The 13,821-nt window shown below is 39.1% G+C and overlaps 1 protein-coding gene across 4 annotated transcripts in view; it reads right to left on the bottom strand.

Annotated features, from left to right (window-relative positions):
• LOC113015675 (interleukin-1 receptor accessory protein-like 1-B) overlaps positions 1-13,821 on the bottom strand; it is a 341,411-nt gene that overhangs the window by 208,592 nt on the left and 118,998 nt on the right. For 3 of the 4 annotated variants that reach the window (XM_026157785.2, XM_080297753.1, XM_080297754.1), the window contains one exon: positions 5,920-6,199. In XM_026157785.2, the coding sequence (XP_026013570.1) occupies positions 5,920-6,199 (280 nt within the window). Of the gene's footprint in view, positions 1-5,919; positions 6,200-8,864; positions 9,003-13,821 lie in introns of those variants that run through there. The other variant, XM_026157788.2, reaches the window with a different exon arrangement.

The following is a 13,821-nucleotide window of genomic DNA, read 5'->3' as shown; positions in this document are numbered from 1 at the left end:
ATTTGAATAAAGCACCAAATCCACACTTTAAGCTTAAATTTCAAAACTTACATTTAACTACTGATTTTATCTACTGTTCTGATTTTATCTGTTTTGATTTTATATACTGTTTTGTTTGTTTGTTTGTTTGTTAATTAGTTAGTTTATTTGCTTGTTTTAATCAATTTTAAATCATGCTTTTTATTTGTTCTTGTTTCTAATGTCTCTGTAAAGCACTTTGAATCACCTTGTTGTTGAATTGTGCTATACAAATAAACTTGCCTTGCCTTGCCTTTTCTACTCTGAGCACTCAAAGCGCTTAACACAACTTGCACATTCACCCAAGCACTTTTTTCTACGCTGTTTCTACATTCTTCCTACTTCGATGGATGTATTGGAGGGCAACATGGGGTTAGTATCTTGTCAAAGAATACTTGGCATCAATACTTGGATCAAACCACCAACCTTCCAATTAGTAGGTGACCTGCTCTACCACCTGAGCTACAGCCACCCCCATGGTAGGCGTTGACCTGTAAAAGAAGTCACACAGCTAATAATGCAACTTCAAGTCTATATGCAATTTAAACAGGTGAGAAATGGAAAAAAAATCAGCCTCTATTTAACAATAAAGGCCAAACCTTCGCATTGTAGAAGCCTATAAAAATGCTAACTTCAATTTAAAGCATTTTTAATATAAAACTCAAAAACTTGCTCTCTTAGCTCGCCACAAGTGGGCGTTTAGGCAACTGCACTTTTATCGTTGAATGTTCCTGTTTGCGTTTCTTGTTAACTTTCCAATACATGTAACCCATTTTATTGCCATTCTTTTTTACTAAACTATATGCCATTTCAATTATAGATACTCATAATCAGTCGAACTTTTCATTAATTTTCATGTCAATTAAAAACTTAAACATCTAAAAAAAATCTAAATAAATTAGCAATTTTTAATTTGAAGTAGACTTGACCTCATTAAATCACATTTATTCTCATATAAGAAATAAATTAAATGCAAACATAAGCCCATAAAAAGATTATTTCTGATTCCGTCTACATGAGATCCTCTAGAACAATAATGCACATCATTCGTGGACACACTTGTCTCTATCAATACTTGTTCTGAGACAATAACATGGTGAGAGCCCGTAGCAGTGGGGATTCAATTGTTGCAATGTGCTCGAGTATGAATTGTATCCAGTGAGAGATGATTTATTGTTATGCTGAGATCCATTCGTTCTACCAGAGTGCTCTAATTCCTTAGGACCCCTCATGCTTCAAACGGTGAGGAACGTCACCTAAAAACACTGCCAAGTGTCTAAACCAAATGTGATATGTTAAACATATGCAAGCGCCGATCATCTATAGGACCCACGCTCCTGACACAAAGCAGAAGCAGATCCCCTGGCTTAGCTGTGGTAATTGGGAACTGAAATTAGTCACACTGACAGAACAGCTCAACAGGCTGTGACGTGGTTCATAAATCTATATCTTTACAACAACAGGAAAAACATGTTTCAGGTATCCTTTAAGGATTCATATATTATAGCTCAGAAACAGAACATTTTGACTTTATGGAAGAGCTGGGAACAACCTCGCTGGTAGCAGGTCTATGACTCCAGCTATATATTTACAAAGGCCAATCACATGACTCTCAAACATGCTTTCAGCATGTCACAATATTAAAATAAAATTATAAAATACCTTTGAACCCTGAAAACACGCTATATACATACAACCTCCTAGGCTAATAAAAGGAGATGCTCATCTTGACAGCTCCAGAATCAGCTCCAACAAATAATTCCCGCACCTTGTAAATCCCTATAGACATTTCAGGCTCCAGTGATACGAGACATAATATGGCTACGGCTGTTTTTCCCTAATAATTTTGGAGAAATAAGCACAATCTGCATCGAAGCTGCAACATTTACTCTTGAATAATGTATCTCCACTTTAAAGTGTCTCTCCTGGCTTCAGGAATGTGATGCGGTAACGAGGACGTGTTTTTTGGCTATACTGTGGCATCACAGTGTGAACAGCAAGCATCCAACTTTCACTCGATCTGAGGAAAGAAGGGCTGTAATGAAAATATCTGCATCGACTATGCAGTTTTTTTTTTTTGCATGTTTTTCTATTTACCCTTTAAAAAAATACACTTTTCCCTCCCAGGACAAAACTATCCACAAATACATAACAATGGACTTAAAGAAGACACTAGATACTTGGTTGAGTTAGTTTACTGCAAGTGCTCTAACTATCCATGCACTTTGCAAAATGCTGCATTTCCACTTTGCTGTTGACATCGACTGTATGTCTGCAAATTTTAACATTTCAAACTTTGAGTGGAAAATGATGCGAATGTGACAAAACCAAGTATGGCTAAAACCTCAGGCTGTTGAGCTCTGAGTAAACAGCTTAGTCTTTAACAGTTCCTGCTCATGTGTTGTCCCTGTAGAAGCACTTTGAGGTTTCTTTCTTTAATCTCTGACACTAAACGACATGAAGGCAGCACACCGTGTGATATATGTGTGCTGATGAATCACAGTGTCATAACAAGTCCTGTGGGCCCTTAGCATGATGCCCCCCCGCCCCGAAGAAATTGACCTGCTGAGACCTGGACTTTAGAAGACCTATGAAGTTGCCCTGTGGTAACTGGCAGCAAGGAATTAGCAACACAGTCCACAAGTTTCAAGGCCATAGCAATATGGTTGTTGTCAAACTCACTCACATCTGTACAGTTTCCCATTGCAGTAACTATGAGATCCAGCTGATACATGTGCCAGACTTTTATGTGATAATCAACATTATCAGCTTCATCTTTGAGTTGTTATATTAGCTATATTTTCTACCATGTACTGCACAGACTCTGTTTAAATCAAGTATGAGGAAGCAATGTAAAGCCTCTTCCACAGAATCCACTGCTCCACTATCAGTCCTCTGGGCTTATTATTGCGACTCCAATCACCAGAATTCACAGCATATGCTAACACCACACTATAAATCTTCTTAATTTGATGGTCCCATGTGGTCGATTTTGATGTATTGCTATGTGCCTCAGAACACTGCATGAACCCCAACATGCAAAATACACACACACACACACACACACACACACAAAGAAGCACACACACACACACACAAAGAAGCACACACACACACACACAAAGAAGCACACACAGTATCCAATAACATAATCCTCCCAAGCCTTTTTAAAGCAGGCCCCTCCCCCAGTTAAAAGCCACCGTATGTCACTGTATAGAGCTGACTAATGAGCCAGTCAAGAGAAAACGCCCTTTACCTACAAGGTTAATAAGTTATTATTACATAATCAAGCATGTGCAACTCTGCACAGTATTCAGTCTATTCCCTCAATCCGACTGTTCTAAAACTGACAGTAAACACCTTGTGACAAATTACAAGTTGCTCTGTGTATTATATGTTTGGGGAGTTGAATGAAAAGTTATTGATTCATTTCACAAAAGGGAAGTTAACACACCACCATTGATACTGTGACCTCAGAAGAGCGTTCCTAACCTTCTAAGGGAAACATTTTAAGATCATCTCGCCTACAGGGTCAAATAGCAGTGAGTTTGTTATGGAAATTATCACCTGGCAAAAAGTCTAATCTCATGTCAAGTTCATGTCATATACGTCATCCGTGGCAGTGAGAAGTCTCCAACTTCATTGGACCACACCAGAATAATTTGGTAAGCAGAGTAAACCAGCCATAACCAACCGCATAAACTTAACTGAACTATATTTAAATGTTGATTATATTCTTTGTTGTGAAGCTCTTTGCAGAAAACAAATGCCACATAAAAACATGAATTATGATTAGTTATCAAACAGACTAATAATTCATCCTAATCTTTATCTGATGTGGTGATTTGCTACTTTGCTACATCATTGTAAAGTAAACTTCAGTATTTCCTTATTGCAGTTCAGGTCATTACAGTCAAAAGCAGATGCCTCTGACATCTGTAGTAATTTAGATTTGAGGCCAACTTATAGAGGATTTTTAAGAGTAACACCGATATGTGTTGAGTCAAATATCTGATATAGTAATATGTGGCAATATTTTCTGTATCTTTCAGACACATGAATCAGATTTCCATAACATTAGTTGTCTGTAGTTTATATACTCACCTACGTTCTGCCTGAACGCTTGGATCAGGCTGGTTGTTGCATTTGTGGCATTTCAAACACGAGTGTTGGCAACAGGGAAGTTGCAGAGTGCCCTCTGGTGGACAAACTATCAAATATCAACCTTCACAACATAGCTGAAGGGTGTTTCTCCCTGTAACGTTAATCTATCAATAAATCAAACTTTCAGATTTGCCTTCAAACATTTTCATAATCATACATTGAATGCCAGAGTCAAGGAGAGCAGCAGTAAGACCTAAGCACAGAAATGACAGGTGGAACTGGGTTGCCAAGTGGCTTGGCAATTACGAGGATGTACTTTAAGCATGAATATCACACTTCATATGAGATTTAATAATTTGATGTATATAAAGGCATCAGCTAAGCTATCTACTGATGTTATTTAATCATGCCTTTACATACAACTAAATCTATGGGATAGTTGTATTAAGAAAGAGTTGTAGTGGGCCAGAGCTAATCAATATAATTTTGAATTCCCCCAACTGGACCTGATCTCAGAGCTGCTTGTAGCACCAAAGCTGGCCTATAAATATTCCATTTCTGTGGCCAAACTTAAAGCTGAAAGTATTACATATTAAAGTGAACTGTTTCCCAACTCGACAACAAAACAGTAATAATCCGCAGAAAGCAAAAACGGCCAACAAAAGTCCAAAGAAATTCCCGCCGAGAGAAATCCTCTGTGATGGAAAAGTGCTCGCTATTCAGAACTATTGTTAGTTCTCTCCATGATGGGCAAATAAGTGTTGCCCTTTAATTTGGTTCTGAATGGTGCAGACTGGCGACAAAGCAACAGTACTCGTCCAAATCAAATCTCATGGCTCTACTTTCTGCGTGATTACACAATAACTCAGAGCTGACTGATTGCCTACCTCCTGAAAATGCTGCCAACGTCACTGAATAGAGAATGGCTGGATTGGTGCTGCCCGTTTCTATTCACGGCGGCTGCCACAGCAAAGGGGAGAGTGCTAATGGTGCTGAATAGTAATGGCTAGATACTCTTAGAATTGAGAAACACAAGGAAACCTGTGCTGAATGCAACTGCTCAAGAGCACATTATCTGTCATTCATAAAATATGAATGTTTCTGTGGATTCTACTAACTTCTAAAAGATTACCCTCCTATCTTTGATATGTTTCAAAGTTTCCCTTGTTCTGTAGGGGAAAAAAAGGAAAGAAATGGTTACGGGTGTCTTTCTGACTGACCACCAACAACCTTCATGTTAATGAAAACGTCTAGGAAGCCAGAAATTTTTACCACTTTATGGAACCCATAAATCAAACAGCTGTCTGCGTCCACCATCAGGCATGTGTAAAACGAAGATAGCAAGAGTCCCTTACGTTTCTTTTCTTTTATCTTCACTGCTTTTTCCGCTCGCACTGAATTTCTGTTCGTTCTCCTCGCTCAAAGAAAGACTAGTGAGGGTCGAAGAGTTATGCATTCAACAATTGCCCCTAATAGCTTAAAGTCCCCAAGAGGAGAATAAAGAAATAATTTAACATATAAAGTGAAGCAAAGGGACTTCGTACTGTGAGATGACACTCCGAGGACCAAGGACTAGTGCTCCTTTGGCCAAAGATGATAGACTCCATTAGAAATCAACAGGGGCGGACTTTCACACAGCTTTACTTGTGCCCACAGGGCTCCAGAAAATGTTATTTACCCCATTATTTATTGACACACTGCTGGAAAAATAATCCTGAAATGCAGGGAGGGTTTTCTTTGAATGCCATATTTTGAAGGTAAAAAAAAAAAATCCCCAATTTGCTTAAAAAAACGTACCTTAAGACACAGGAATAGTATCCAACATCGTCCAACTCTGCTGGTCGGAACCATATAGCGTCCTCTTCTTTGCTCATCCTTGTGCCATCGAAACTAATGGGTTCCTCAAAGTCCCCGTGTCCTGCGCTTTTGTACCACATAAGGCTAAGTCCTGTGCTCTGTGCATGGGTGTAGTTGGCCCGAATATATCCATAGAATAAAGCGCATTTAATCCTTACAGGTTCCCCCAGAAGCACTTTGTATTTCAGGTAGTCCACCGACCAGTCTGTGCAGCCTTCCACTGAAAAAGAAGCACAGGAAAAAAAAGGGAAATTGAAACATGGATATTTTATGTACCAATTTGCATTATCACCAAGCACAGAAGTGGGGATTTGTTCTCGTGGACCATGTGCAAGCAGTCCTCGTATTACAATCAATCATGATGCTTGTTTCCTCCAGGCAGCACAAAATCGTAGCCCCTTTTTTGCCTTTCAAGTACACAGTAATATGAACACAAGTGGATATATATGCATGCCTTTGACACAAGGTGTCCTATAACCTGAAAAAAATGCATTCATGTGCTATTAAAGTGTTTTATTTCCACTGTGCCCCTTTGAATGTTAAAAATAACCCTCAGCACAAGTTGTCGGCTCCAATCAGCGGTTCCTGCCTTCACCTACGGATATTTCCATATTTATATATTTAACTTGTGTGTCACTAGCGCACATATTGAATTGATTCTACCAGCAATAAACTCTGCATAAACCACCATCAATATATGTTTAAATGGCAGTGATGGCACTAAACTACATTTGACCTGAGAAAATTAGAAGCGGCTGTATGTCTGCATTCATTTCCGAAAGCTATCAGACTTTCCTCTTAATGGAAAAAAGTAACTTGTCTCATATTGTGCCGGATCGCATACCAGTGCTGAGCAATAGGGGTCTTCCTGTTAAGACATCTAACAAAGCCCACCAACTGTCAGTCAAAAAAAAGTTATGAAGATTAAATAGGAAAAGCATTATTCATGCAGAGCGAGCATTGAGGTGCTTTGGATTCCCAGACTTATTTTCCTTCTTAAGGTGTATATGAGATTCATGAGAAAGTCCAAATATCAAATTGATACTTAATCCTTGCCAAGCTCTTGCATACCAGTGAAAACTCTCTCTCTCTCTCTCTCTCTCACACACACACACACACACACACACACACACACACACACACACACACACACACACACACACACACACACACAAAAGCAGCAGCAGAGTTGCTATTTGAGATTTTAATATGCAGGGAGTTATGTAAAAAGACAGAAGTACAGTAAGTACTCATCAGTGTGACAACCAAGGATTTGGCGAGAAAAATCTCAACACCGATGCTGATGACTTCTCAAAGCCACACCAGTCTTCGAGCTGGGGCTTCATTTTGACACGTGTACTGAATTTCTCATACTTGTTCTGCTACCATGTTGACAACACCGGGTATTTCTATTTGCCTGTTCGCAGACCTGCCAAAGTACTCCCCCAAAAAACTTTGTGGTACTTTGTGCTACAGCTGACATTTAGCATATACAGACTATTAGGTATCTAGTTCATACATTTGCTCAGAGTTTTCCTGCAAACAAAAAAAACATGTATATAGTATTTTTTAAAAACTGGACTTTAATTTACTTTAGCTGTTTTTGAAAACAGCCAAAAATAGCAATTAAATGACAAACACTTCAAGCATGCTAACTACATGCTGACCAATCACGATTGCATGCGTGATCACCCCCAAAAGCCTGTTTTGAGCCAGGAAAATCCAAAGACATTTTTTATGTATGTACTTATATATAGAATCACAAATCCATTGCAAATTCAAGAGAACACTGGACAGTTAGCATTGTCGAACTGACAAAAATTAACAGCTATCCAGGTACTCACACAAATACAGACAGACAGGTTTCTCTCTCTGAAAAATAAAAAAGTACCAATTATGCTTTGCAGCTGCATTTTCTGGAGATCAAAATGCAAAATTAGGGCAAGGATTGCTAACAAACAGACTTAAAGGCACACTGTGTAAAATCGAACCACTAGATGTCAGTAGATTGTAGTTTTCAGCCAACTAAGTTCTCGATTCAGGTGCATAATCCTAGTTACAGTGGCAACAGTAGGACAAACAACTCTGGCCACTGTTTATCTGTAGTGAGTTCAGGCCGTCAGTCTGCTATTTACGTCTGCTGGTGCCCATGTGTATTGGATACCAGCTGAAGAGGCTGTAAAACTATGTGAAAGAAATCTGATACAACTTAATGAGTCACTGAAGTGGCTGTCTGTCCAGTGACAACGATACTAAGGCGACTTGTTGAGGATATGCTAAACTTTTCTTTTGCTAACTGCTTGCCAACAGCTTGCTGCGTTTAGCTGTTGTTAGCTTCCGTTAGCTGTTCAAAGAAAGATTCACTAATATTGGCTATCAGTGTTGGACTCTGACACTTATACGATGTGAGAATGTAAGCAAACTGCTTATCAAGAGAGAAAGTGTGATTTTTAGGACACCTGAGCCTAACGTTAGCTGCTGTAACAGCTTATAACCAGCTGTTGTTGTTGTAGCCGGTTTGCTGTCAGCTGTCCAAAGACGGGTGGGTCACATGTCTAATCTACTGACAATATGTAATTGTGACAATATCAGGAATAAACAATCATGTTTATATAGTTCCAGTTATATCTGACACAACAGCTACTCATTATTTTGTTGGTGCATTGGCAAAAAATGCATGTTCATACCAAGACTGCCAATTCTTCTGCAATCTGCTGCAACAAAATGATCAGTTTTCAACTTTCTAAATAAAGCTAAAGCTTTATGAAGACCTATGCTTGTGAGCTACGAACAAACAGTTTTACCGTGCTGCCACAGTTTTACATGTTTGAAACAAAAAGAGGCCACTCTGATGAAAAACAAGCTTTCACACTACTTCACCTTACCTTCACTATTTTCCCTTCCTGTTCCTGACATTCTCTTTTCTCCTCACTTCACCTTGCAGCAAAGCTCTTTTTTAAAAAAGCAGCTGGTGAGCACAGCTGTCTCATACTCAACAGGCCTCGCTAATTGAGCTTCTACAAATGTTTTATTTACCAAATAAGCAACTCAACCGCCAATCAGCGAGGTGTGCTGTGTGCTGCGGTTATTGGGGGTAAATGTGGGAGGGGTGTTAACAGGGAATTCATTAACCATGCTGATTTGTGTTATTGTACTGTACTGTATGGGGCTGGAAGGGTCCTGCTGAGCGTGGAGGAAACAGTGCTTGTGGGTGCTTAATGTGTTGGAGAAAACAAGAAAAAAGGGAAAGAAATTCAAGAGAACAATACACAAAAAAGATGTCAAGATCGTGGCACACGGAGATGTTCCCAGGATATCAGCAGTGGAACAGCTGAACCTGGCATCCATGTACACCAGGCAGTCACAGCGGTTGGCTGGCAGAATTTCTGAATTTTTCTCTACGACTCACACCCGTTGCAGTTTTTTTCCTTCTAGGCAAAGGTTTCTGAACCTTTTTGTACTATGTGCAAATCCTATGTTAGTAATTGTCTGTTATGGTCGTATTGAGAGTTTGCATGTGACGATGGATGACTCATGACTGCAGTGGGAACAAATAGTAACCTGAATCTGAACCTGTGGAAGTCCATCACAATTACAGAGACTTTGAAGAGGAAGACTTTGCTGTCAGTCTCATGACAGTCTCATGAAATATATACTTTTCCACCTGAAAAACCTTTAATATAAAGTATTACGCAAAAGTGTTGAGTCACCCTTCATTTCTTCATATGTAAATGTACATGGAAATACAGTATATAAGGGGAAAATGGAGTTGGTACAATTCTAACAAGCCTGACAGTAAATATTTGGTATTACCACCTTTATTCTTCAGACATGCCTGAACTCTCTTAGCTAGCTTTGTCATTACTTTAAGTAGTCTTCAGAAATATTTCTCCAGAATTCTTGAAGGACATTCAAAACTTTCTTTGGATATTGGCTGCCTGCTACATTAACTTTGAGGTTTGGGCTCTTGGGAGGCCAATCCATGACTGACTGTGTAGCATTGTGTGCTTTTCTGTCAAGGTATACTTTTATACAGTATACAATGGCATTACATTGCAGATCAGAATCTGCCAGTACATTTCTGTTTTCTATCAGTTTTGATTGATAGAACACTGCTGGTTGAAGTTCAGCCCCAAACCATCACAGCGGTTCCATCATGTTTTACAGATGGTTATAGATGCTCACTGTTGTACCTCTCTCCTCTCACCTTCTCTGCACATATTGACAGCATAATTTTACCAAAGATTTGAAATTTGGATTGGATGGATGAATCTCTCAGGTCATGTGTCAGGTATTTGCTGGACTTCCTAAGGACATGACTTTCAGATACTGTTGTGGATAGTTTTTAATTTTTCTTTTTTAGTCTGTCATTTTTTCTTTTACTTCCACATGTCCAGTTTCCTCATAGTTTTTCAAAGACATACAACACACCCTGACAAGATATGCCAAGTTTGATGTTAATAACTCTTTGGGAATGACCTTGTAGGCGATCTTTAATTTAGGGCTGGCTAAAGGCTTCTGCACAGTAATGTGGCATAAGGAACTGTGATAGAAAGACATGGATTTAAGATTCCATCCACACATGTTCAAAGAGACAAAAACATTATATATATATATACATATAAAATTTGTGTCATACATGTTTTTCAGTCATTTTTTGTTTTAAATTACATGGTTAGATATTGTTCTGTATGTTATGACAACATAACTGACAATTTCAGATCAGTCAATTTGCATCTTCAAAAGTTTTGATTTTCCTACTTTTTTCAAGGATTCAAATCTTTTTCCTTTAATTTGTCTCCTATTTGCACTTATTTTAGCACATCCAATCTATGTGCCTAGGAGTGAGGGGGTGACGCAGGCCCAAATAGTCATTTCTTCCCTGAGCACTTTAGGAATTTAATTTGTCCGTGCTTAATTTGCTTGCATGATAGGTGATTCTTTTCTGTTCGTCACTTAATTGGTATTCAGTTCAGCAATAGTTCACTTCATCTATGTCATACTAAAGTTGTTAAAATAAGACAGGAAACAGGAAATCAGTTAAGCAGATGCGACAGGCTAAAAAAAAAGTATAGACAAGAGAAAGAAAGAAAGAAAGAAAGAAAGAAAGAAAGAAAGAAAGCACTTTTACACAAAACTAACTCTGGAATTCACCTAATCAAAAATGCTCAATTACAACACGCAGCGTTATAGAACTTGGGGCTGAACAATGCCTTTAAATTTCTGTTATTAGTCTTTTATTTTTCACAGTTAGGCAGCTCTGACAGTTCATTTCACCTACAGGCAGCAGCCGTTCCAAATCTGCCTCATCTGACTTGATCATAAATCAGCAACAATAAGTTGCTGCTTTCATTAAACGAGTCTGAGAAGCCCGCATTCAGATGCAACGCTCTGACGCGACCCCCTAAACCTTTCTCTGATTTCCTCAATTAAATGTGTCTCTCTGGTAGCAAGACAATGAAAAATACAACCTCAAATTGTACAAAGAGCATATAACTAGAAACAGAATTAAGCAAATTCAAATGATGGAGAGGGCGGGGTGCGCTCCGTGAGCTGCCCAACAGCACAATCCTTTTCACTGTTATTAAGTCTAACAGTTTCTATAGCAACAACGGGTCTAGCCTCGCTTATCGAGAACTTGCTAATTAGTTTGTGGACGATAATAACTTGAAGGCTTAAGGTAAGACAACCACAGCCAAGATGGTTTCGCTTCTAATCATGTGTCCTAATTGAGACTCTGAAGTGTTTTAATCTCACAACTAATAAAAACATCAGGAGAGTGTAAAAGGTTAGACAAGCAGGCAGCAGCTCCAACAAAGATGAAATAATTTAGCAAAAGCATGCACAAAGTAACAGATTATGTTTCTGATACGTCTCAGAGATACTGTGAGGCTTCTTCTACTGTTCCTTTCAGGTGTTAGGACCAAAACACAGATATGGATAAACTCACATTCTTACCCAATGAGTCAATGGAAAGTCATTGCAACTCATTGCTCTGGAGACCCTGAACGTCTCCGACAGGAGTCACTCCTACTCATGCAAAGACCCGTTCTAACAGTTTCACGACAAATATATGCTCGTCTCCTTTCAAGGATATCAACTTGTGAAGTGATGCTAGTGTTCCAGTACTCCTGCTAAATTTGGATCAGTCCCTTGAGGTCATGATCTGTCTAAGGTGTATAACATTTGTATTAAATTGAGCCAACTTTTATATGGAGGGTGATCATTGCAGATGAGAACTGCACCAAAACACCACCTAGAACAGGGGTGGGGGAACTCTAGGCTTCAAGGGTCCTACAAGTCTTAGATGTGTCCTTGATACAACACAGCTGATTAAAATGGCTAAAATACCTCCTCAACATGTCTTGAAGTCCTCCAGAGGCCAGCTAAAGAACGAATCATTTGACTGAGGTATGTTGACCCAGGGCGATATCTAAAACCTGCAGGACACTAGCCCTTGAGGCCTGAAGTTCCCCACCCCTAGAGACTACACAGCAGTCATCAGTAGAGGAGTTCGTAATGTCTAAATGTAACAGTGGGCTCTGCACAACACAGAACCCTTACATTAACCCTAACAATGCAAGTGGGTCAGAGCAATCGAAAACTAGGCTTTTCAGGAAACCAGGTGATCTCCTGAAGACCACCTAGGAGGGGGGACTTTAAAACAGGGATTGTTTTGATTTCTTTGGGATGATTCTCAGAAATTTGTCCAGTATATACCCAAGGCAAATTCTAACTATAATGAAATCCTCATGTGGCTTAGTTGCAATTGTTTTGTATACCACGGAAATCAATGCTATTTTTAAATGAAATGGGGAAACTGTATTGTATAGGGTCTTTAAGTGAGGGATCTGAACTACTTAGAAATATGAAGGGGAATCTACTACTCTTCTAAGCTCTGCTAACTGACCAATAAATTTGTCTTTCCACCCTCTAACATTTTCTGGCAGCCCAGACAGAAAAGAAAGAGATAGATTTACTCAGAAGTACTTTTTGGCTGAGCAGACTGGATTTGGTACCAAAAAGAAAAAAGAAAAGAAAAAAGGCCACAGTAAACGCTTTGCTGTTAAACATCCACCAGCCTGGCTCTGTCACTGCCTTTCCCATCAGGACTGCAAACAAACATTCAGTCCAGTCATTTCTTTAAAGCTGCATATTTTCCATTTTATTGAAGAAAAATAATTTCTCTGAGAATGAGAGAGGCAGTAGACTAAACTTCTTTAGTTGCATAGAAAGAAAAGGTATTTGTAATCAAAGTGACAATCGTCAGACTGAAAAATAATTGTGTACATATTCGTGGGTGTCTGATAAAAAGGTCCAGTAGTTGAAATACAGCACTAAAGATGTAACACGAGGTCATTTCAACCGTGAAATTACTGTGAGATCAAAGATGTTCTGACCAACCTGGATGGCTTTGTAAATATCTCTAGAAAGAAGTAAAGAGAAAAACATTAATTTCTCTGTAAAGTTGACCTACAGCCCGGCTTTTTAAAGGTCTTGTTGCATTTATCTTCCACCTATCCTCAAATTGTCCGTTTCAGAGTTTTGACAGAGTTTCATTCATTTCGGCAAGTCAGGGTAGGGATTCTGCATGATCTGTTGGCAGGAAACAAACATGGTACAAAGCCTAATTGAACTCGATTAACATTTCCCTGCTCACCAGATTTCCATTCTGCTGGATCACAATTGGTGCGGGAATTGGCCAATCTGCTGAGTGATAATAACTCCAGCAGCACTTCAGCGTCTGGAACACTCGTAACCAATGTCTGCGCCTGTGTCTCATCCTTAAACTCCCATGACGCATACGTTTAAGAAAAGGGGTGGGGGGAGTGTTTAGTCTGT

The sequence above is a fragment of the Astatotilapia calliptera genome, chromosome 23, assembly GCF_964374335.1.
Source record: "Astatotilapia calliptera chromosome 23, fAstCal68.1, whole genome shotgun sequence".
Taxonomy (NCBI): Eukaryota; Metazoa; Chordata; class Actinopteri; order Cichliformes; family Cichlidae; genus Astatotilapia; species Astatotilapia calliptera.
Note: the sequence above shows the minus strand (reverse complement) of the source record. Positions and strands in the feature narration are given on the sequence as shown.